The 24,721-nt window shown below is 35.9% G+C and overlaps 2 protein-coding genes across 5 annotated transcripts in view; one reads left to right on the top strand and one right to left on the bottom strand.

Annotated features, from left to right (window-relative positions):
• Positions 1 to 480: 480 nt before the first annotated feature.
• Positions 481 to 2,575, top strand: LOC306885013 (uncharacterized protein). Its single transcript, XM_079441319.1, has 5 exons — positions 481 to 594; positions 678 to 1,013; positions 1,473 to 1,724; positions 1,837 to 1,905; positions 2,028 to 2,575. The coding sequence occupies exons 1-5, from the start codon at positions 549 to 551 to the stop codon at positions 2,171 to 2,173; spliced, it is 849 nt and encodes a 282-aa protein (XP_079297445.1). The 5' UTR covers positions 481 to 548; the 3' UTR covers positions 2,174 to 2,575.
• Positions 2,576 to 4,661: 2,086 nt separating this feature from the next.
• Positions 4,662 to 24,721, bottom strand: part of LOC306885647 (nuclear GTPase SLIP-GC-like) — a 28,264-nt gene continuing 8,204 nt past the window's right edge. The window contains exons 4-30 of one of the 4 annotated variants that reach the window (XM_079442313.1): positions 23,902 to 24,036; positions 23,207 to 23,412; positions 22,931 to 22,985; positions 20,935 to 21,146; positions 20,723 to 20,777; positions 20,534 to 20,598; positions 20,216 to 20,267; positions 19,985 to 20,049; positions 19,665 to 19,713; positions 19,423 to 19,487; positions 18,660 to 18,731; positions 14,168 to 14,261; positions 11,605 to 11,830; positions 11,256 to 11,468; positions 9,375 to 9,560; positions 8,763 to 8,941; positions 8,610 to 8,649; positions 8,310 to 8,393; positions 8,134 to 8,224; positions 7,898 to 8,034; positions 7,625 to 7,798; positions 7,364 to 7,527; positions 6,676 to 6,805; positions 6,069 to 6,177; positions 5,722 to 5,855; positions 5,500 to 5,584; positions 4,662 to 5,368 (exon numbers count right to left, since the gene is read on the bottom strand). In XM_079442313.1, the coding sequence (XP_079298439.1) occupies positions 5,313 to 5,368; positions 5,500 to 5,584; positions 5,722 to 5,855; positions 6,069 to 6,177; positions 6,676 to 6,805; positions 7,364 to 7,527; positions 7,625 to 7,798; positions 7,898 to 8,034; positions 8,134 to 8,224; positions 8,310 to 8,393; positions 8,610 to 8,649; positions 8,763 to 8,941; positions 9,375 to 9,560; positions 11,256 to 11,468; positions 11,605 to 11,830; positions 14,168 to 14,261; positions 18,660 to 18,731; positions 19,423 to 19,487; positions 19,665 to 19,713; positions 19,985 to 20,049; positions 20,216 to 20,267; positions 20,534 to 20,598; positions 20,723 to 20,777; positions 20,935 to 21,146; positions 22,931 to 22,985; positions 23,207 to 23,412; positions 23,902 to 23,999 (3,096 nt within the window). In that variant the 5' untranslated portion in view covers positions 24,000 to 24,036 and the 3' untranslated portion in view covers positions 4,662 to 5,312. Of the gene's footprint in view, positions 5,369 to 5,499; positions 5,585 to 5,721; positions 5,856 to 6,068; positions 6,178 to 6,675; positions 6,806 to 7,363; positions 7,528 to 7,624; positions 7,799 to 7,897; positions 8,035 to 8,133; positions 8,225 to 8,309; positions 8,394 to 8,609; positions 8,650 to 8,762; positions 8,942 to 9,374; positions 9,561 to 11,255; positions 11,469 to 11,604; positions 11,831 to 14,167; positions 14,262 to 18,659; positions 18,732 to 19,422; positions 19,488 to 19,664; positions 19,714 to 19,984; positions 20,050 to 20,215; positions 20,268 to 20,533; positions 20,599 to 20,722; positions 20,778 to 20,934; positions 21,147 to 22,930; positions 22,986 to 23,206; positions 23,413 to 23,901; positions 24,142 to 24,721 lie in introns of those variants that run through there. The other 3 variants (XM_079442315.1, XM_079442314.1, XM_079442316.1) reach the window with 3 other exon arrangements.

Below are 24,721 nucleotides of genomic sequence, written 5' to 3'. Positions count from 1 at the left end.
CCGGTGTCCTGGCCAAATTCCCTCTACTGGCCCTTGTCTATCATGGCCTCCTAATAATCCCTATACACTTGATTGGCTCTATCACTCTCTCTCCTCTCCACCTGTAGCTGGTGTGTGGTGAGCGCACTGGCGCCGTTGTCCTGTGGCTGCCGTCGCATCATCCAAGTGGATGCTGCACACTGGTGGTGGTTGAGGAGAGACCCCCCACATGATTGTAAAGCGCTTTGGGTGTACAGCAATACACAATAAAGCGCTATATAAATGCATCATTCATTCATTCATTCATTCATACACAGACAAACACACACACACACACACTCATAGACACACATACACACACACACACAGACCACATGTGACACATGAAAATGTGTTTTCATTGTGTAACTGCACATAGGTTTGAAGCATAAGTGATAAAACAGGATAGCTGAAACAAAACACAGCACTTCATGATTAGTAAAGAAAGTGAAAACACTTTGTGGTTCAAGTGTTTCTGTATTGTGCTGAATCCTTTAGTTTGATCGACACTGTTACGAACGACAGACACAATGAAGAAAGTCGTTTTCTTTTGTGTTTTTTCTACAATTTCCAAAGGTAAGCATTTTATTTAAATTTGTAATGAACTTTTTTTTTAATCAAAACAATTTCAGAGAATTGGTTTATCATTTTTTCCCCAGATGTTTCAGAACATGATGTGACTCTGTTAAGATACCAGCTGAATGGAAATATCAGTCTGAACTGCAACATGACCGACAAATTTGAAATGGCCTGGTATCACCAGAACCCTGATTCTGGACGGCTAACAATACTGATATCTGCCATAGGCTACAGAAGAGCGTTAAATACAAACCATCAAAACAGTCGCCTGAAACTTGATGCAGATACGGAGACCAGCTCAGTCTCGCTAGTTATTTCTGGACTAATGGAGTCAGATTCGGGTCTTTATTTCTGTGGAACAAGATCAGTGAATTCAGAAATGCATTTCGACAAACCCATCAAACTACAGATTGAGGGTTAGTTGTCACACCTATGGACTTGTTTTGTTCTATTTTCTTTCCTCATGTATTCTGTGACCTGGTTTTCTCTCATGTTTGATTGTGTCATTCATTACATTCAGGTGTTTCTTGTTAATGATCTTCATTTGCTTTAGTATTTAAAGTGTAGTCTGTCTTGTGTTCCCACATCTAGTATTGTTGATGTTATACGTGTGTCTCCAAAAACCTCTGTTCCCTGAAATAAGGAGACGGCGAGCATTACATAAGTTGCCGTGCTATAAGGCTGCATGCGAATCGATGACTGTCGCTTTAGTCGAATGATTCTGATGAAATGGTGATCTGAGGTGACTTACAGTAAAATATAACATACAGTAAAATCTGTTTGTTCACGTGTATCAGTCGGAGTGTAAACGGTGAGAGATCTTGAGGCAGGCGAAAAGCGTTTGGTTAATTATTAAAGTCTTTGTGTCTCCATAGATGAGATTTCTGTGAAAATCGGTGAGGAGCTGAAGTTGGGTGTTCTGTTGCCAAATGCTGATAAAGTGCAGCATCAGAGCAGAAGAAGCACAGAGTGGAAGGTGAATTGGAGCAGAACTGATGGAGTTCAGAGTGAACGAATAACCATCAAAGATAAAAACCTGATCATTAATAATTTCACAGCCAGTGATGCAGGAACATACAGAGTTCTGGACTCTGAAGGAAAAATCATGATCACAGTGACTGTTACAGGTGAGAGAAGTTCAATGCATATGTGGAAATAAGATTTTTAAAGTGGGCGGTTGAGGCTTTCTTCATGGGTTGAACAGCAGGTTGATGCTAAACTCTATGACAAAACTTTTAGTTTCCTCTACAGAATCGGGCAGAGAATCAAAGGGAAAACTGGACAAAACGCATGATGACAAACATAATGGTACAGTACAACACAAAACAGATGGCTTTGCAAGCTTTACAAAAACTTTTATCAGTGAGTTAAAATATGAAAAAAAAAAAAAACATTAAAAATGTTTTCTCTTCCCACTTTCCCCCTTCCAGCTGTTTGGACTTGTTTTTTGACTATTGTACTGCCTCTGTGTCTGTGTTTTTGGTTCTGGTGGTTCTGGAACTGTTGTCGTTTCCAGTCGTCAAAAAACACACAGGAATGTGGAACGTGGTCCTACAAAGGGGTCCCAATTCAATAAATTGTAAAAGGGTCCCAGAACATATAGCGAAATCACTGGTTACTTGAAATTTGCTTTCAGAGTCAAAAGATCTGCAGAGGATTCTGTCAATATATTTTTGCAATACATGTTTAATTTACCACACATAAGAACATTTGAACTGCATCCCTATTGTGTTTGTTGACTTTATCTACATTTATTTAAAGATCTGAGGCCAGAAATTATCTTTCCAACAAAAAATAGAGAGTGCTTTTTATTGTATCATTTCTGAGGCTAAAAACACTTAATGTGGTGTCCCACAAGGCAGTTGTTTAGGCCCACTATTTTCTTCTATTTTTATAAATTTGTTGACAATACTAAAATAATTATGTATGCTTATGACTCTACTTGCAATTGTATGTTTTCAGCAGCATTGGCTGAGCTTAAAAAAAAAAAAAGGAACTGAAAACAATAACTAAATGGGTTAGAATCAATAAATTAATTTGAAATGTAATAAATTATATAATAAACTAAATGCATTTGTTTTCAGCAACAAGAATACTATCTCTGTACCAGTCGGTACTGACATTTTAAAACGTCCATTTCACGCTAGCATTTGAGCACCGTTGAGCCGATTCTTAAATATCACTGATTGGTCATTGTGTTAGTGGGAAATGGATGTTTTAAAAATTCGTCATAGTATTCTCTAATGGTGGAGGATGGTCACTTGGAGAAGAATTGTTGGATAAATTCGTTATTATTGGTTAAAATTACGGTTGAACCACTGATGTCACATGGACTATTTTAACAATGTCCTTACTACCTTTCTGGGCCTGGGAATGTTTCAGTTACGTTGCTGTCTATGGGAGGGTCAGAGAGCTCTCGGATTTCAACAAAAATATCTTAATATGTGTTGCGAAGATGAACGAAGATCTTGCGGGTTTGGAAAGACATGAAGGTGAGTAATTAATGACAGAATTTTCATTTTTGAGTGAACTATCCCTTTATGGGAAAAGATATAGATGTGGCCAAGAAAAGTTTTGTGATTTTTCGATCTGTGGTTTTAAAGATGTGATGCAAACATTATTCTTATCACTTCTTGAGTATTTCCCAATGATATGGTCAAGTGCATCCCAGAAACATCTAAAAAAAAAAACGTAAGATTCTTCAGAGCAGCAAGGTTAGTGCTTCATTACATTTCGGGCCATTATTATAGGGATATGCATAGAAAATATTGTGGTTGTTGGTGAAAGCTGTGTGTTTGATGTGCTGCCACTTTAAATTATTTAGTTATGTATTTTGTCATATTTTGAAAGTGTTGTTAATTAATCTGATTAATGGATACACAAAAAGACAATAATGCGAATAAAGTACAATGGGGTGATTTGATCTAAGTAATAGTATTGTTGTTTTTATCATTTATTTGTATAGCTTTTTGCCCTTGTGAACCCCAGGAATCAGCCACTCTGTGAAAATACATCTGCTGTATTTAATTACCAACTAATGAGCCTCTTTGTAAAGCTGCATCAAAGATTCATAACATCATCTGTGCTGATAGATGCTGCTTAAACTATTATTAGGAAATTATTAGGGAAATTCTGATCATTAAATATATGCAAATATGGGTCGTCATGTGTTAATGTATTCTGGTTCATGATGTCAGTGATTGTTTTTGAAGCTTAATGCACCTGTACAATAAGCTGTTTAAAACGTGCATTCTCCCATTCAATTTCAAGCATCCAGTAATAATCTCTCATGTTTTGAAGAGCGCTTTCGGAGTATGCATTTATTTGTCATGCTTGTATATCTTTGAATACTCTTTGATAATTATGGTGAATGACATCAAGTTGACCGTTCCAAAATGGCAGACATGTCAATGTATTTGGAGCGGTCGAGTAGGGAATCTATGCATATCTATGCCAAAGCGTGCCTACACACTCAAAAGTGTGCACTTTTTCCTCATCAAAAGAGCGCAGTTTAAGTAGGCACATTGGGATATGTGTTCACAGACTCCATTTGCCATCCCATGACCCCTACCTTGTACTGATTACCCTCACACCTGATCTCTATTAAAATAACTCACTTCCTCCAAGTCTCGTTTTCCTTCAGCTGAAAATTGTGAGAATTACTCTGTTTATTTGCCCTGCCTGTGTACAACCCAGGACTGTTTTTCCTATTATGTGTCTGTGCTATTGTCTCTGCCTTGTTTGTTTGGATATTTCTTGGATTGTTTGCCGCCTGCTTTGAACCCTGTGCCTGTTTATGACCATGTCTTCAATTTGCCTTTCCTCTTACTGGAGATTGACCACTGCCTGTTTAAACTACTTCCTTTATAAATAAACCCGTGCATGGATCCCAACTCCACTGATGCTGAATCCTCATTACACTCACCATCACAGTTCAGTAGTAAGTTTCTGATGATTAAATCGCTTTCTGCCTTTTCCCAGCATCCTTCTGCTGGTACTTTTCTTCCTCATCATCCTCGTCATCTTTGCACATCATCAGAGTACATATTAAATGCCACACATTTAACAAATACTGCACAATAGCACATTAGAAAGTTTTTATTAAGATTAGTCTTACTGTTTTTCTGAATACATATGCTATCTGTGTACACAAGTACAACTACTGAAGTTCATTTCAATGTTAATGGATTAGGCATCAATCAACAACTAAAAATTAACATTGTTAACACATACATGAATGTTAATTAAACGTTTTGTTTATAATTAATTATTATTTGAATTAATATTTATTTCCAACACCTAATGAACATTTCAGATAAAACATAACTAATGCGAATTTAGACACCTTGATATGGTGTATATATACAAAAAAAATTATCTGCACACCTTACCGCTTCTCGTGTATTAACTGGATTTAGAATTTAAACTTTATCATAATCAGTGAACTACAAGCAAGTTACAACCATATGAAGCAACAAGATTAATTTTAATATTTTACTTTAGCCTATGTTTAGTTGTATTCAGCAGTAGTCTACACCTCAAAATAGTTGTTCTTATGCGTTTAGTTGCACAGACAAATGTTTGGTCCAACAATTTAAAGGTTTGGAAAAAATAAATCATAATAATAGATTATGCTTTATAATACAAATACCTTTATGCTAAAAATAACGTTTACTGAAAAATACTGAGATGCTGTTTCTGTTGTAATGATGACCTCAGTCAGACAGCTGCCTGGACAGACCCTCCAGCATTTCAATCTCTTTGGAGACATCTAGAAAAGACATATTACTGGGTGTTCAGACTGATTTTAATGTATTAAGTCTTAATATTTGTGATGATTTAGACAAGGTCAATATTTAGAGTAGTCATCAGATTGTTTCATGTTGTTTAATTCTCTCTTACCCATTAGGTTGGTTTTGCTGGTTTGTGAAAGTGATTGTTCCATTGATCTCTTTAGCTCAGATTCAAGGGTCTTGCATATATAATCCTTTAGAAAGAAACACCAGAAAATACATAGTCAAGGTATATAGCAAAATAAGACAATTTTGTGTTGTTTGCAAGTATCTTCAGAAAGAAGCAGCAAATATGTTTCAACAAAATTGAGAATTTGTGAAATTCAGATACCTTTAAGTCCTTGAACTTATTCAGAACTTCCATTTTTGCTTTTTTGAACATGTCGTGTTTTAGCAGTTCGATTGTTTCTGTTATTTGTTTCTCCCTGTTCATCATGGCTCCTGGTCCTTTCTCATTTGCAGCTTCTGTAATACATTTAATATTCATTCTTATTCTTTAACATAGGCAATACAAACATAGAATGTCCCTGAGAGAAAAATAGTATAAGGAAGAAAATGTGATAACTGGTCTCATCCGAGGTCTTAAAACTAACAGATGTGTCATGGGGTTTGTGCAACCTCATGTGGGCAAGTTAACTCAATTGAATTTAGTGTGTATTGTTTAAAATGCTTCCTTACGTTCATAGCCAGCAGTCATTTGATTCTGAATTGTTGTTTGGATTGACGAGTAGATTTCCTTCTTTCTATGAACAACTTCTCTTTTGAGGAATGCCTTCACTTTGGCTTCCTTATCAGGAAGTAAAAGCAGATAATTATTCATATGGATATCATTACTATTATAAGAATACTAATTGTCATTATTATTATGATGATGTTGTATTAAATATATTAGTAAGTATAAATGCCATGGTCATTGTTGTTGAAATTCAAATAATTTACACTAGGTATAAAACAGGATTTCATTTTGTTAGAAAAAACAACAAGAGAGCGATCAGAACTGGAAACAGAACTACAAATACTGGCAACACAGCAGAAGTGAGTGACCTGCTGCATTTCACTCTTTTTAAGGAAAGTATTTGGCAGAAAAGAGCATTTCTGCTTGAGAAGGCCTTTGCATTTTGATACTTGAGATGTGACAATATGTTATTTTTTGAGTCAGTGAAAGATTTGTTATAAAGATATTTTGTTGCTTGCACTTTAATAATCATTCATTGGAATAGAGTTGCCTGTAGATGGATGACGTATAAATCAATGGAAGTAAAGAAAAGAAAGAAAGACAACCAACCTCTGTTTTGATGAAGTTTTCCATGTGGTATAGAATGGAAGATGGTGGGTAAGCAGTGTCTCTTTGGATGATACTGAACTTATCGATCTGTTCCTGCACTGACATTCCTGATTTGTTATTGGCATCAACACTGTAGTAATGAAAAACAGTAGAACTGAAATGACAAGACCAAATGGGTACTTCTAGTTCTGGTCATATGCATTATTGTCTTAAAGGCCTTTGAATATCATGAGTTTTTGATTTTGTATCAGTATTGTAATTTGTAACAAATACCACCACCCACAATGGTGCTGATTATGGACAAAAGTATTGGGTATAAAAGTATATACACCCCCTTCTAAAGAACAGGTTTGACTACTTTAGTAATTTCTATGAATACACATCTTAATGTTTAAGCATATAATGATATTCTAGGGAATTGTGTTCTAATTTTATAGCAACAGTTTGGACAGAACCCTTTTCTATTCTAACATGACAGTGTCTCTGTGTATAAGGAAATGTTCAAAAATAAAATGATTGATTGAGTCAGTGTGGAAGAACTTGACTGGTCTGCAGAAAGCCAAGTCTGGTGTGACTTTATATGCAGACCTTGAGTCAAAAACTCATCACCAAACACCAATACTGTAACACTGTATATTGTTTTTCTCAACTTAAGGTACAGTGAAAAGGGAAAGACAGTAGAACATACGGAAAAATTAAATTAAACTCATCGTGGATGTTGTCGTGCATATGTTTGGCCAAGCACAAGTTTAGATCTAGGGGTGCATCCCAGTTTTTTGGCCAAAAGTATCCTTTGTTCTTGTACAATGCTTGAAGGGTTTTATGGAATCCCTTTTTATCTTCAGGTGTAACCTGATTCACAAAGCAAAAATGTCACTGCAGTTAGAAAGCCCAGAAAAGGGCTTTTTGAATATTTTCAATATTTTACACACAACAGAATTATACGTACAGATGCAATCATGGAGTTTTTGGTGCCAACACACAGTTCCACGGATTTCTCCACACCTTTTGAGAGACATTGATCCAAAATCTTATAAAGTGAGTCAAACTGACGAACCAACATCTTCAGTGCCTTTACTAGGTTCTTCTGCAAAGCTCTGTGGACTACAGATTTCATCTCCACCTAAAACACAAAGAAATGTAACGGTTAATTACCGAATAATCCTATTGGCTGATTTCAGAAGACATTTGTAAGTGAAATATCAGAAATTCTGACTCGTACCATTTTTTTATCTGAATGTAGTTGGATACTTTGGATGAAGGACAAAACTCTCTTTGCTTCATTAACATAATCTCTGGTCAGTTCTTGGTTAACTCTCCTGTTAGTGCTCTTCAGAATGTCCTGCAGCTTTGGGATTTCTACAGAAAATTGGCAAAATTTCAATATTTAAATTTATAGAGAGTAATAAGACATGCAAATAAACTCTTTTTTTTTTTATTCCAGTTTCACTTGATTACCTGTTTCAATAGGTTCCAGAAGTGGATTTCCATCTAAGTATGCCTCGGAGCTGACAGTGAAAACATCAGTGGTGAATGTGACTTTTGATTTCTGAATAAGAATAAGAATTAAGAATTAAGAATAAGAATTAAGAATAAGAATAATATCTCAATATATGTTGAGTTCACATATATACCATGATTTTAAGATTTTCAAACTTCCTTTTCACAATTTCCTTTGCACAGTTGTTCCTATGAAGTATGCACACTGTATTCAGGTTCTGAAATAACAGCAAATGTTTGTTATACAAATAAGATTTAGTGTCTAAGTACTATGTCAAATTAGCCTGCGAGTCAGATCAGGCATTTCTGTTTTTTTTAGAGCAATCCATTGTTAGTTTTTAGGAAAACAGCAACTGCCTTCCTAAATCAGACTTATAGCCTTTTAAACTGCATTGGAATTAAAGATGGTATATTTTCTTGTAAAGTCACCAAACCTTGTCTGAAGAAATCTGGTCTTCAGTGAGTCGTACAGATCTAAAATAAATAAAATTCAATTTTAAAAGAAGTAAAAATTTAAATCAGTTCTTAGATTGTTATTAAATTTATGTTGAAATGCAGATTATTGAAAAAGATCTCTTTATTCTAACACTAGATATTCTTTCGGATCAATGTGATCAGTTCTGGTGCAGACGAAGTTGATGTTTTTGCACTCTCCTCCTGGTCCCAGGTCTTGAATGCAGTGCTGTATTATCCCCCAGGGGTCTCTGTCAGTGGCTGCTCGATTGATAGCACTTACAATCCACACAGAAGAGCACGCTCTCAGTTTCTATGGAATTAGAAAGATAAAAATATGTGAATATCTGGCAACCTGTAGTATTGCTTTAAATTGCACATTTGTTTATGTTGAATTGATACATGTTCCACTGTTAAAGGAACACTTTACCAAAAAATGAAAATTGTCATGATTTTTTTCATGAATCAGACCTCATTACTTCTCGTGTGAATGCTGCAAGCCAAGGAGAGCGAAGGCAGATTTTTTGTACATAGTGCCTTGTACATTTTTTGTCTGTCACATAAAGCTGCCATATGGCTTCAGATGACTTATAATATAGTTCACAAGTTATCTGAGACATTGTTATGATACTTTTACTATGTGCCTTTTGCTCCCTTATTAAAGCTTGAAAAACATGGGCTGAGGATGAGTAAATCATGACAGAATTTTCACATATTAAGTGTTGTTTAAAGAGTATACTGTTTACAGTTTTCCACAGGTCCTCTCTAATCTTGCTGCAGTATCCAGTCCCAGGAAGATCTAGAAGCACAATGTGCTCCAGAAGTTTATGAGCATCTGGAATCTTGATCGTCACACTCTTCACAAGTGGCCAGTAGCAGTGACCAGTACTGTGTTGTATGTAACTTGCAACATCATTGGCAAATGCAGATACCTGTTTATTTATGAAATAAATTGTTTATTTTGTTAATAAAAAAATCTGAATACATTATTTTCCATTTAACATTATTATGAAACATAAGGTTTAAATATTTAGGGCCAGATTTACAAACAGCTTGCACCACCGCAAACCCTCTTTTGCCAAAAAAACCCCCAAAACAAACAAAAAGCAACCGATGAAAAGCCGTGGACACGGTCATTATTGCAGCTGACCTTATGCATTTGTAGGAATTTCCCTGTCTTGTGTTGTGTGTTCAAAGACTCTTATTTTGCCTTGAAATAACCTAAGAAATCAATTGGGGCTAAAGCAAGCTTTCTGGTCTCTCTCTTGAAACCATCACGGAAGTGAATAAAACTGCAACTCATCGACTTGCTGCTAGAGGCTGGCTCCAAAAGGGACTCCCCATGTTAAAATGCCCAACTTTACAGCAGAAAAAAGTATGTTTACAGCCTGGTACAAAAAGTGGTTTTGGTCTATATAGCTAATATTGCCCTTTATGACAACTGCGAGGGGGGTGAATATTTTTATAACTCATCATTTAAATTATATTAAGCCTTAATTTCTGCATAATTAAGGGCATGGTCACTTGAGTGACAGGTGGATTGCCGCTGCTGTCACCACCGTCGAGCTAGGCGGGCATGGTTTCATCATCCAGCTCCACCCACGTCCCGCCTCTTTGCCCATTCTCGAATATCCGGGAGTGACGCGCTGCCAAGAAGGCGACGACCAGCTCTGCCCACTTTGGGTTTCAAAAATAATCTTCAGAAACCTACGGGTGACGTCACGGACACTACGTCCATATTTTTATACAGTCTATGGGCTAAAGCCGTTCCAAAAACGGCTATTTAAGTTTACGCAATCTCACTAATTTGATCCAATTTGATGGTTCAGTGAGTCAAGATAATTTGATGTGCACACTTATTCTTAAGCAGCCCTTAATGTCGATCATGGATCAAACCGATCCACCCTGGCAAACAACGAATATATTTGTGCTGATTAATGCATTTATTTTTGGACTGATAAAGTCAAATAATAGTATGTAAGAGAGTCAGCGGTAATATCAGTGTGTTACTCAGAGTTAGGGTCAGAGTTAGAGGAGCTCAGCTTAGCTAGCGTGCTCCTGACCAGGTTAGTTTCCCAGCACAAGTTGCCAGAGTGACTGAGCTTGATCTATGTTAAATTTGCTTTATGGATCCAAATCATTAGACAATGAGTCAGACTAACTGAAATAAGCCTGGCTTATTTGGTAAACTTGTTTTATGAAACAAACCTCTGGTTTGAGATTCCCTGTGTACCCATGTTTGTTGCTAATCCATTTTGGTATTAAACTTAACTGCATTTGGATCTGACTCATCTCACCTTTGTTCACCCAACATTACAAGAAGGGAGATCATTTTTTTTCACCTATTTTAATTTATTTGGAATGCCATCGGAAGACATTATTCAGACAAGCTAATGTTATTTTTAATTTGCTCTGCTTGTTTGCATCCTTTTACTAAGTTGTGCAGCTCTTGGTAGATTATGTTGGTCATTATGGAAATTAAATGTTGCATCTGTATTTTTTAATTTGCCCATTGTCAGCAGATCACCCAATAATTTCCACTGCCATCAGCGCTTTTTTTGGAATTGTGCTCTCACGCTAATTTGCCTTGTTTAGTAAATCTGGCCCTTAGTCTCCTAAAAACTTACATCAGTGTTTGAGATTGCTTTCTTACTGACAGACAACATGTCTTCAATCTCTGCATATTTGGCATCTTTCTTGAGCTCTTCTAATGTTTTCTTATATGCATCCGCTCCGTACAGTGCAGTGATCTTGTCTACTTTAATTTCCCATTCCTCATCCCTGTCCTCATTTTCATCCACCAAAACTCTGAAAAAATCTTTGAGCTCTTTCTCCCACTCCTGCAGATGTAAATATAGAAAATCAGATTTTATTTATTTCCCTCCAGTCTGATATATATATATATATATATTATTTTTTTATATTTGTCAAGAACTCTTATTAAAGTCATGGTAAGATGAATATAAATGATGGCACCTCTTTAGAGAAGAGTTCAATCTCTGCTATGTAGTCTGAGTTATTCAGATTGGCTTCCACCTGAGTAACAACAGCTGTAAAGGCACCAAAACTGCCAGATGGCAATAGATTCCTTTTCCCCAGAATTGCATTTACTAGGGAGCTTTTTCCTTCTCCAGATTTTCCAAAAAACCCTATTGTTATCTTTTTGTTGCCACATATATTATCCATCTTTGAAATGGCATCCCTGTGGATAAAAATAGCATTCATACGTATTCATTTAACTGACTTATGTATCCAAAGTGAGTTACAAATGAGATCTGCAACAAAACAATAACTTTTGAGATAGTTCTAGTCCATGATTGTTTTTCCAACAGCCATGCTTCATTTATGATAAAGCACAGCTATGAGTTCATAGAGCTACTCAACCATTGCTAATCTTTTGTGATGTACAGAGGTGGGTAGAAATGAATTGCATTTACTTGAGTAATTTTTTGAAAAATTTGCACTTTTAAGAGTAGATTTAAAGATGCGTACTTTTACTTTAACTCAAGTAAATTTCCAAAGAATGTACACTGGGCGACGTTCCTCTCGTTACTTAATTTTTATGCAATACATGTTAAGAAATTGTGTAATTTATTCCAAGCCAACTATCTGGTGCATGAACGATGCAGAGTCGATTCTGTTCAAGGCCTTGACCAAACAAGTCTGCAAAACTGTCTGAATTGGTTCACGAATCACTTTGAATGATTTGTTCAGTTCCCTGCACGCACTGAATCGTCTGAAGCTGTTTCTCATTCATACCAGGACATTTAAGAACATGGAGAACATAAAGACCTACAGTCAACTGATGCTAAATCTGCAAATTCTACTGTTGGCCTGCAATGAGGATCTTTATTAGTTGAACGCCGTGTGTGCTGTATGTGAACGACTCCACAGGTATACATAAGATTTAATTTAAGTAAAACTTTGTAGTAGTGGTAAGCTAGATCGGTGAAATGAATGAAAAGTGTTCATTTCATTTATAGTACATTTGCTTTATTACACTCCAATCAAATTTCTTTTTGAGCACGGTCCACAGCGTTGAGCATTACAACCAATCGCACATGTTTCTGTTGAGCTTATGAATGCAATATCCAATCAGAGGTGTTTTGATTCGTTGCCGCGGAGAAATGTTTTTGCGAAAATCCATAACTCAGTATCTCAGGAATTCATAACGGTTCATGCATTTCCCCTTTATTAGGTCTAATCGACATTGTTAAGGATTGCACTCTTACACATTGCATTACGGCATCAGCCAAATTACCTATTGTTTTATTTGAAGGTATTACGAGTCTGGTGTGATGACATTACGCTGTTACGTCGTTACGTTGTTTACGTGGTACTAAGCTGATGCCCTGTTCAAGTTTATGCTGAATAAAAAGAAGACACTAAAGAGATGAATAAGCACTGAGCAACGTCCTGTTTGTTTTCCACAAGTGAGTGATGACGAACTGCGCATTTGAGTTTAACAGACATACGTGATCATTATTACAAAATCAAGAGCAATACTCAAAAATAATGATTTTTTTTCATGACATCGCATTGTTTTTTATAAGCTGTTTACGTTATGCAATTTTGTTTAAATACGTGTTGTGATGTTACACCTGTGTAGTGGAAATATGGCTTTCGTTGATGTAAAATTAGATTGGTAACAGCCTAGAGTTAAGATGGAGACGTTTTGACTGATTAACATGAAGACAATAAACACTCGACTGGGACAATATATGGTTCAATAATTATTCAAGCCACTGAAAACGTATCCAAGTTTTTCAAGCCATCTTGGGTATTTTCATAATAAAATATATTTATAATTCATTGCTAATCGACATAGCCTTTTTTACAGTATAGAATATATTTTTACCTCATTCTGGGTTAAGAAGCCACATCAGATCAAAAAAGCAAATTATTGTGGAGTAAAACATGTTATAATGTTCTCTTTTGTTGGACAACAGGTTTAGACATGCTCCTTATTACAAGTAATTACAGCGGAAGATGTTCAGCGTGTTTTTTTTTTTTTTAAATGCTTGTTATAAGCAGGAGGCAGTTCCTCATCTCATCGCATAGACTCACGGAAATCATTTAAACGCAAAACCGAAAAAATGCAACTCATAATCCGTCGTACCGAAAATTCATAATAATATAGTACCGAATGGTTCAATATTATATTGAGAATTGTGGCATCCCTAATAATATTTTACAATAATACATGCATTTATCCAAAGTAACTAGTAACTTGCAACTTGAGTAGATTTTTCAGTGGATACTTTTTTACTCTAACTCAAGTATCTATTAGGATTGTTACTTTTACTTTTACCCGAGTAATTATTTCTATAAGTACAGTTTTTGGCTACTCTACCCACCTCTGGTGATATATAGAATCAGAATATATTTTATGGGCCAAGTGTGCTCACGCACTCTCAAGGTATTTGTTGTGGCATTGGAAATTCCTATCATTACCATAAATACAAGATACAGCGATATTCTGTTTCTGTCAGGAACTATATCTTATAGCAAGAGCTGAAATCGTTCAATAAGCACTTACCCAATGTAGGTAGTGATCACGTCTTGGTTTGTGGCTTGAATTTTAACATGAACTCGTTCCATGACCCGTTTTACCTTCTCCATTATGGAAGAAACTGTTTTAAATAAAAGGAAAATAAATTTACTGTTGAGTTTCCCAAGTAACACAAATCTTAAACTTCAATGTGGTGTGATAAATATTAAAGGCATAGTTTACCCAAAAATGAAAATCAGCCCATGATTTTATGCGCTTTGTTTGACTGCTGACAAAAAACATCCGCTCACATTTTTTAATGCGGTCATATGATGTGATTTTAAGTTGTCCTTTCTCTTTGGAGTATTACAAGCTGTTTGTGCATAGATAAGATCCCTGAAGTTGCAAAGACTAAAGTCTCAAAACCAAAGAGATATTCTTTATAAAAGTTAAGACTGCCACGCCCCCTTAAAACACCTCATTAAAACACGCATGTCTACGTCACGGTGTGGGAAGATTTGCAAAACACCGCCCAAACGTATACACAATGATAGTATTGTTGCTGCCGCCGGTCCCATGTTGTGGAGACGCTGTTTCGTTGTGAAAGCGAAAGTACTTTGTTTGGGCTTCCAAATGAAGGCAAGGCAAGTTTATTTATATAGCACATTTCATACACAGTGGTAATTCAAAGTGCTTTACATAAAAGAAAGTGAAATAGACATTAAAATCAATAAAAACATGGAAATAAAAATAATAAAAACAAGGAAATTTAAAATGATAGAAAATGATTTAAAATAAATTTAAAGAAAATGATTGTACATAAAATTCATTGCAGTCAGTTGGGACATATAGCACAGTGCTCATTCAACAAATGCACAGTTAAACAGATGAGTTTTGAGTCTTGATTTAAATGTGGTTAATGTTTTAGCACATCTGATCTCTTCTGGAAGCTGGTTCCAACTGCGGGCCGCATAATAGCTAAACGCAGACTCCCCTTGTTTTGTGTGAACCCTTGGTATTTCTAACTGACTCGATCCTAATGATCTGAGTGGTCTGTTCGGTTTATATTCAGTGAGCATATCAGCAATATATTTAGGTCCTGGGCCATTGAGTGACTTATAAACGAGTAAAAGTACTTTAAAATCAATCCTAAATGTAACTGGAAGCCAGTGTAAGGACCTGAGGACTGGTGTGATATGCTCAGATTTTCTGGTTCTAGTCAGAATCCTGGCAGCAGCGTTCTGGATGAGCTGCAGCTGTCTAATGGTCTTCTTGGGAAGGCCGGTGAGGAGACCATTACAGTAATCCACCCTGCTGGTGATAAAGGCATGAACAAGTTTCTCCAAGTCTTGACTGGAAACAAAACATCTAATTCTTGCAATGTTTTTGAAATGATAGTATGCTGATTTAGTTACTGCTTTGACATGACTACTGAAACTAAGGTCTGTCTCCAGAATCACCCCAAGATTTCTGACTGGATTTTTAGTTGTTTGACCCCTAGAGTCAAGGTATGCATTCACCTTGAGAACTTCATCTTTGTTTCCAAATGCAATGACTTCAGTTTTCTCCTTGTTTAACTGAAGAAAGTTCTGGCACATCCAACTGCTAATTTCATCAATGCATTGGCAGAGGGAGTCAATGGGGCTGTAGTCATTTGGAGATAAGGCTAGGTAAATCTGGGTATCATCAGCATAGCTGTGATAGGCAATTTGGTTCTTCCTCATTATCTGACTTAGTGGGAGCATATACAGGTTAAACAAGAGCGGTGCAAGAATTGAGCCTTGTGGGACTCCACATGTCATGGCCGTCCACTTAGACTTATGCTCTCCTATACTCACATAATAACCTCTCCCTTCTAAATATGACCTGAACCATTTGAGTGCCATCCCAGAAAGCCCGACCCAGTTTTCCAGTCTCTCTAAAAGTATGTTATGATCGACAGTGTCAAACGCAGCACTAAGATCTAGTAGTACCAGCACTGATATTTTGCCAGAATCAGAATTGACGCGAATATCATTTATTATCTTAATGAGTGCTGTCTCTGTGCTGTGATGTGCTCGGAAACCAGATTGAAAATTGTCCAGATATCCATTTGACTTTAAGTAGTTGTTCAGCTGATTAGAAACGACCTTTTCAATAATCTTACCTATGAAAGGAAGATTTGATATGGGTCTATAGTTGCTCAACATGGTGTTATCAAGATTGCGCTTTTTCAGAAGGGGCTTAACAACTGCAGTTTTAAGGGAGTTTGGAAAAGTCCCAGAAAGAAGTGAGGCGTTAAGCACATTTTTGAAAAAGGATGTGGGAAGTGTGTCAAGATAGCAGGTTGAAGATTTAAGGTGCTGTACTATTTCTTCCAAAATTTTGTTATCAATTTCTTTAAAAACACACATAGTCACTTCTTTTTGAAATTGCGGTCGAATCTGTGTGACCTCTGCATAACTTGAGGATGTGCCAATCTCCTTTCTGATATTATTGATCTTCTCAGAAAAGAAGGAAGCAAACTCATTGCATTTGCTGTCGGAGAGCATTTCACTGGGAATCTGACTTGGGGGGTTTGTCAGTCTCTCAACAGTCGCAAAAAGAGTGCGGGTGTTGTTTAAGTTACTGTTTGTAAAGTTAGAAAAGAAAGTCTGTCTAGCTGTAGCTAGTTCCACATTGAAAGCATGAAGGCTGTCTTTCTAGATGCTATAGTGAATTTCGAGTTTCGTCTTCCGCCACATCCGCTCAGCTTTTCTGCATTGTTTTTTCATGCTCTGAACTGCTGTTGATTTTCTCCAAATTGATTTCTGTTTCCCCGTCTTCTTGCTGACCTTTATCGGGGCAATATCATCAATAACATTCTTAACTTTTGAGTTAAATGACTCCAGGAGAAGATCAACAGAGTCTGCAGAAATGCTTGGTGTTAATGATATTGCCTCCATAAATAGCGCACTAGTGTTCTCGTTAATGCATCTCTTTCTGATTTCTGTTTTGATTTCTGCATTATCTATGTGAATATTAAAATCCCCTGCAATAGCAAAACAGTCAAACTCTGAGGAAATCATTGATAACAGTTCAGTGAACTCATCAACAAAGGCTGGAGAATATTTTGGAGGCCTGTAAATAATGATAAACAGGGTGCGTGGAGCACCTTTCAGCACAATACCTAGGTATTCAAAAGACAAATACTGACCAAATGACATTTGCTTGCACTGATAAACATCTTTAAACAGAGCAGCTACACCTCCACCTCTCCTAACAGTCCTGCAGACACTTATAAAATTAAAGTTAGGAAGGGGCTGTTTCATTAAGGACTGTTGAACTGCAGCTGTCTTCAAGCCATGTTTCATTTAGAAACATAAAATCCAGGTTGTTTGTGGTTATTAAATCGTTGATCAGAAATGATTTATTTTTAAGTGAGCGAATGTTTAAAAATGCTAACTTGATGGAATTACAATGAAGTACAAAACTAGGAATCAGTGGTTAAGTTATAATTACAATACTGTTCCAGAACAGTTCAACCCAAATATTGGAGTGTGTGCAGCGCATTTTTACGGAGGACTATTTCCTGAACCTGGGAGAGTAGCCTACAATGTGAACACTATAAATGGCTGTGATGTGAACAAAGTGGGGCAATTCCAACGTCACAAGGACAGTCTGGTGCTTCTGACTCACAACCTGTAAGTATGTTTCGATATTTAAAGAATTTTCTACTGACTATTCAAACGCGAGTTTTGAGCTGTGTAGAGAAGTGCTTGTTTGGCATTTCTACGATCACAAATGCAGACATGGTGTTATGTTTATGTGGCGCAACGTGTAAAAAGACCGTACAAGTCATTATAATCAGTACTTATGCCCTCACTGAATGCCTCGTTTATAGCGGGTTTTATTGTTTTAGTCTTGTCGCGCCGGGACACGGCATCACAACATGATAAGGGGCGTAACATTTCCATCACACGCTTGAGGTATTCGGCCAATCACAACGCACCAGATAGCTGGCCAATCAGAGCACACCTCACTTCTCAGAACGATGAGCTTTGTAAAAAAACGACACGTTTCAGAAAGGCAGAGCATAGAGGAGCAACAATAATGTACAGTATGTGGAAAATAATGTGTGTTTTGAACCTCGAACCACGTAAACACATTGCATTACACCAAATACACAAAATATTGTTCTTTTTAACAACATCATATGACCCCTTTAATATAACTCCGATTGGATTTGTCTGAAAGAAGTAAGTCATATACACCTAGGATGCCTGGAGGGTGAGTAAATCATGGGCTAATTTTCAGTTTTGGGTGAACTATCCCTTTAAAGCCGGGCTCACACTACAGGATTTTTAGCTTGATTTAGCCCCGATTTCCCCCTCCCGAGAACCGAAGCAAAAATCTTGTTGAGCACCTCGACTGGCTCCGATGTTCGGCACAGATTATCTGGTAATGTGAGGCATTCACAGATCGAATCTTGCACTTTCCGATCTGCTCGCACACAAATCAGGGCCACCCTGATCATATCAAACATGTTTGATATTTAGGATTTAAATTGGGATTTACTTGCCTGTTGTCACTGATGGCTGGGCACGGGTAATGATTGAAGCAGAAGATTCAGAAAGACGCTTTCTTTTGGTACCTGCCAAAGAATTTATACAATTTAGTTATTTATTTTCAATTACAGGCAATGATGGAAACACTTCTTTAAAGCCATTATGCATTTAAAATCTTCCTCTTTGCTTAGCTCATAAATATTAATTCCTGATTCTGTTAAAATGTTAAATCAATTCAATGATTTGGCTTCAACAAAGTGCGATAGGTAGATTGACACATTTATCCGAATTTTGTAGCTATGGTTTTAGAAGCTAAGAGGTGTATAGGGATGTGCGAACTGCTTTGGATAATTAGACTGGCTTGGGGTTCACCTGGAGGCATTTAAATAAACATGTCCCAAAAGCAGACAAAGCGCCACACAACACATTGCAGGAGTTTCAAAATACATTTTAAAAAAAATTTTTTAACTTGACATGCCATCTTAAAATATGACAGGGATGGTGGGATTAAATCTGAATAACCTGTAGATGAGTGAGTGTGAATGTGTGTCTGTCTAAGTGTGTGAGCCCTGTTCTCACAGGGTGCTTAACTGCTTTCAGACTGAGATGCTGATATAGCTGGATCTAGTGACCACACAAAAAATAGATCTAACTACTGTGATACCAAACAATGCTTTTTTTTTTTTTTTTTTTTTTTTTTAATTGTCAAATGTTTCATACTTTTCCAAAATGAAAAGAAAGACATTTAACTGATCATTATAAAAGTACTTGGCTCACCATGAGAGTACATTTGAGGAAGAGTAGATGTTTGTACAAGAGGCAATGGAGATGTGAAAGGAAATCTGGAAAAAAAAAAATATATATATATATATGATCAGCAAAAAACAGAAATCAATTAATAGAATGCAAAACAACAACAATAATATTGTGAAACATGTAAATTTATTTGTTTCAAATATATATATATATATAATTTTTTTTTTTTTTTTTTTTTAAGTAGGCTGTCAAATATCTCTTACCTTTCTGTATGTTCTTTTAATGTCTTCTCGTTGGCCTGGTTATACATGGCTACAATAAAATATAAAAAATATGACACATAATTTTATTATATCTAAGTGTGTGAGCCCTGTGCTGAACTGGCCACCAGACCAGGGTGCTTAACTGCTTTCAGACTGAGATGCTGATATAGCTGGATCTAGTGACCACAAAAAATAGATCTAACTACTGTGATATCAAACAATGCTTGTTTTTTTTTGTTTTTTAATTGTCAAATGTTTCATACTTTTCCAAAATGAAAAGAAAGACATTTAACTGATCATTATAAAAGTATTTGGCTCACCATGATAGTGCATTTGATGAAGAGTAGATATTTGTAAAGGAGGCAATGGAGATGTGAAAGGAAATCTGAAAAAAACAAACAAAAAATATATGATCAACAAAAAACAGAAATCAATTAATAGAATGCAAAACAACAACAACAATATTGTGAAACATGTAAATTTATTTGTTTCAAATATATATATATATATATATTTTTTTTTTTTAAAGTAGGCTGTCAAATATCTCTTACCTTTCTGTATGTTCTTTTAATGTCTTCTCGTTGGCCTGGTTATATTTGGCTACTATAAAACATTAAAAATATGACACATAATTGTATTATATCTAAGTGTGTGAGCCCTGTGCTGAACTGGCCACCAGACCAGGGTGCTTAACTGCTTTCAGACTGTGATGCTGATATAGCTGGATCTAGTGACCACAAAAAATAGATCTAACTACTGTGATATCAAACAATGCTTGTTTTTTTGTTTTAATTGTCAAATGTTTCATACTTTTCCAAAATGAAAAAAGAAAGACATTTAACTGATCATTATAAAAGTAGCTGACTCACAATGAGAGTACATTTGTGGAGGAGTAGATGTTGGTACTGCAAGCAATGGAGATGTGAAAGAAACCCTAAAAAAAAAAAAAAGATAAACAATAAAAATCAATTAATAAGAAGCAAAAAACAACAACAATTATCCTGTGAAACAAATTAAAATATTTTCCTCTTTTATGTAGCCTATGAAATGTCTCTTACCTTTCTCTTTTTTCTTTTAATGACTTTTGCTTTGTCCTAGCCTGTTTATATGTGGCTACAATAAAACATAAAAAATAAGAGATATAGTTAAAATATTATATTATTTGGTTAAACACAACAGCAACACAATAGTTATAATATGATACAATAGATAAATATGATATATATGACATGAAATTAAATTGAATTTTTTTAAAAATAGAGATTATTACCAGAGTCCGTGTGAACTTGAATATTTAGCAACTCCCATGGTTTTTGGATTGTTACAGGAGGATCAAGTCTGTACTTTACAGCTTCTGTGCACTTCTCTGGTGACTTAAATGGCGGCCAGTAACACTGTGTCCTTTCTTCATTCAGCCATGTTGCTGGTATCACTGTAAGCTCATTTGATTTTTGCAAGGTAACAACTTTATATAAGGTCAGCCTAGTAAAATAAATATATAAAAAAATAAATATACATACACATAAATATATATATATTTATATATATAGTTCAAGCTGCTCTTCATTTGCATCTTTGGGCTCCAAAATTGTATATATATATATTTATTTACACACATATACTACGGAGCCCCTTAAGCGACATGGTGGTGGGAAAAATTTGGTGTGGTAGGAATAAATATTTTTTAAATGTTTCGCATTCCCTCGCAAAACTTTTGCATTCTCTTGGAAAGATATTTGTGTTTTGCAGACAAACTCTTCCTGTTTACTTCCTGGTTCTCCGTATGTTCACAATGGAGCGATTCATTAAGTTTTATTTTGAACTCGGTCAGTGCTTAGTTCAAGGCACGGTTTTGGGACATTATAAAACGCTTAATGTGGCTTAATGTTTTAAAACAGTGGCATTGGAGGACCAAATTCAATAATAATAAATGCTGATAAAATTATTAGGCTAATATTAATAACCTTATTAATAATACTAGGCTACTATTAATAAAGCAGAATAGCCAAGAATAAGAATGCAACACCCTGCACGTTAAGCTTTTTCTCCCCCATAGAAACACTTCAGGTAGGCTATATATACGGTGATTTAAAAATACTAAATCTGTTTACAGTTTATATTACACACAGAAAAGCAGATGAGCCCAGAACAGAACAGCTTGTAGTGGTTCATAAAACGCTTAACGCGGCCTAATGAAGATGATAAGAAAGACCAAATATGCTATATTACATATATATTAAAAATATATAGCCTACTGTGTACATGCAAGCTCAAAATATAAGCTGAATTGCACGATAAGCATTTTCTCCCTCAAAGAAAAGCGTGCTTAACATGGCTTAATATATATATAAATAAACAGTGATAAAAAGCCCAAGTTTCATATTTCATTAAAAATATATGCTATGCACAGAAAAGCAACATGCTGAGAGTTTTTTATAATGTTTTGTTTGTGGGGGAGAAAACACTGCGCGTTCTGTTCTGGGCTGTGCGTAATAACGTCTTCATTCATATAACCTACCATAAGCGTTTTCTATGGGGGAGAAAAAGCTTAATGTGCAGGGCGTTGCGTTCATATTCTGGGCTATTTTGTTTTATTAATAGTAGTATTATTAATAAGGTTATTAATATTAGCCTAATAATTTTATCAGCATTTATTATTATTGAATTTGTTCCTCCAATGCCACTTTTTTTTAAACATTAAGCCGTATTAAGTGTTTTAGGATGTCCCAAAACTGTGCCTTGAACTAAGCACTGACTGTATTTCTTTATATTTGAGTCCAGGTTCAAAATAAAACTTTATGAACCGCTACATTGTGAACATACAGAGCTGAATGAACCACTGTTGTAAAGTAAACAGGAAGAGTTTGTCCGAACTCAACTGGTTTTGCAAGAGAACGCAAAACATTTCAAAAATTTTTTCTTCCACCATGTCCCTTAAGTGGCTCCGTAATATATACACACACACACTATTTTCTAGCCCAAAATTGTAATTATAGCTTATACATTTTTTTTTTTTAAATGCCAACATTGATTTGTTTCGTTACTGCTGTATTAGTATGGAGTACATGGGATTCCACGCTGGCTCAAATTTGATTAAATATCTGTATAAATCCATGACTCTGAAACCGTACAATAAATGTATGTATACAGTAAATTATATCACTAGCACAAGAAATCTTTGTTTCCAAGAGAATGAGTGTTTCATATACCTGTTGAGCATTTTTAGTTATGCTTTTTTAAACACTAAGAAATGATCTAATACTTACCCATCTTTCAGTGCTTTTTGTTCCACTTGGTTATTTGCAGCCTCCTCATAAGTGTCTGCCATAAGATATTAAAACATTTTAATATTAAAACAAGTTAAGAAACTGTAAGGTCATATTTGTGGTCGTTCCCGTTCAATTTAGTTCAGGGCTTTCAACTTAAATTGTTTCCACTGCAATTAATGTAATTGTCAAACTGTTAATTAGAATGTGGAATCACAAACATTTGAACACATAGTGGGCATAACATGAATGAAAACTATTTTAAAACAGTGTTACCATATTGTGCATGAAAGATCACATTTAATTTCTCCCATGGTTTCCCTCCTGTCGAAGGCTCAAGATTGTTCTTAACTGCTTCCACGTACTTCTCTGTGGATTTGAATGGGGGCCAGTAACATTGTTTCTGGTCTGTGCTCAACCAGTCTGATGCTACTACCATTACTTCATCTGTATCTTGCAAGGTAACGACAGCAAAATGCACGCTAATAAAAACAAAATGGCATATTTGGAAGGTCAGAAAGATTAATATCTTTAGTATCAAAAATATCTTAATTTGTGTTCCGAAGATGAACGAAGGTCTTACAGGTTTGGAACGACACGAGAATTAGTAATTCATGACAGAATTAAAATGTTTGGGTGAACTAACCCTTTAATAAAAATAACAGAGTGAATTACTGATCTATGGTTTGAAAGGAAATACTCAATAGTGATACAAATCATGTTATAATTTGTATAAAGCTGCAGCTTTGTTATGTCAGTCGGAAACCCCAGTGCAGGATTGTTGCAGTTAGAATGCAACTTCGCTTATTTCATGCTTTTGAAAACGTGTAAAACAGGCATTAAAGATTGCCATCTTAAAATGGAGCTGCTTCAAGTAATGAAAGGCACTTTCATCTGTTAGGTGATATGCCTCTTTTAATAACGTTCAACAAATAATATTTTAACCATTGTCCTGATTGTGTCATCCTCACATTTCATGCATTGATTGGTTGTCCTCCTCATATGCCATAGGCTCATAATGGCCAATCTTGTGGTCTTCCACACATTTAAAGTGGCTTATTCCTTCCATAAATTGGCCTTGGTTTGCCTTTAGATATTCAAGGAGCCTGATGAAAGAAAATAATATCTATTAAAGAGTAAAAAAAAAATATTTTTTCAGTTGCAGTCCCAACTCCATGGTTTTCTCATGGGTACAACTTCTCAAACTGAAGTGAGTAAATAAAGGGCAAAAGAAACAAAGAAAATTACATACATTAATAAAAATAAATACATACATACAGGTAACCAATAAAACCTACATCAACTAAATCTAAATAAATACAAACATAAAATAATCTGGGGTCCTCTTCAGGAAATCGAGCTGCGTCCAAGAATGCTAGGGGAATGCCTTCAGCGTAACCGGCTCTGAATACAAGTGAAACCTGTCCAATGGATGGACGAGACGTCAAGGGCGAGGTGACATAATGACCAGCTGGTAAAAAAGCATGTGCGGTGAAACTGGCAACCGCTTTCATTCAGCTAGCGCTCTGTGTCTCTGTGAGTCATATTTGGTGTTATCTGTCTATAATCATGTCTAAAAGCCAGTATAAGGCAAAGCACGAGGGGGAGAGCAAACAATACAATCAGTGTGTTCCTCCCTGCAAACGTTTCATGTGTGCAGGTGATACACACAGCTTGTGTGTGGTTTGCTTGGGAGCAAGGCATGCAGAGGCAGCTCTCGAGGGGGCTGACTGCCCGCACTGCGAGAGCTTCCCTCTGCGTACGCTTCACTCCCGAAAGGCCCTCTTCTCA

Source organism: Barbus barbus (assembly GCF_936440315.1).
Source record: "Barbus barbus genome assembly, chromosome: 19".
NCBI lineage: Eukaryota > Metazoa > Chordata > Actinopteri > Cypriniformes > Cyprinidae > Barbus > Barbus barbus.
Note: the sequence above shows the minus strand (reverse complement) of the source record. Positions and strands in the feature narration are given on the sequence as shown.

Coding starts and splice junctions, on each gene's coding strand:
- LOC306885013 (XM_079441319.1), top strand. CDS start 549: ATGAAGAAAGTCGTTTTCTTTTGTGTTTTTTCTACAATTTCCAAAG. Junction 1,014..1,472: donor CATCAAACTACAGATTGAGG/GTTAGTTGTCAC, acceptor GTGTCTCCATAG/ATGAGATTTCTGTGAAAATC. Junction 1,725..1,836: donor GATCACAGTGACTGTTACAG/GTGAGAGAAGTT, acceptor CAAAACTTTTAG/TTTCCTCTACAGAATCGGGC.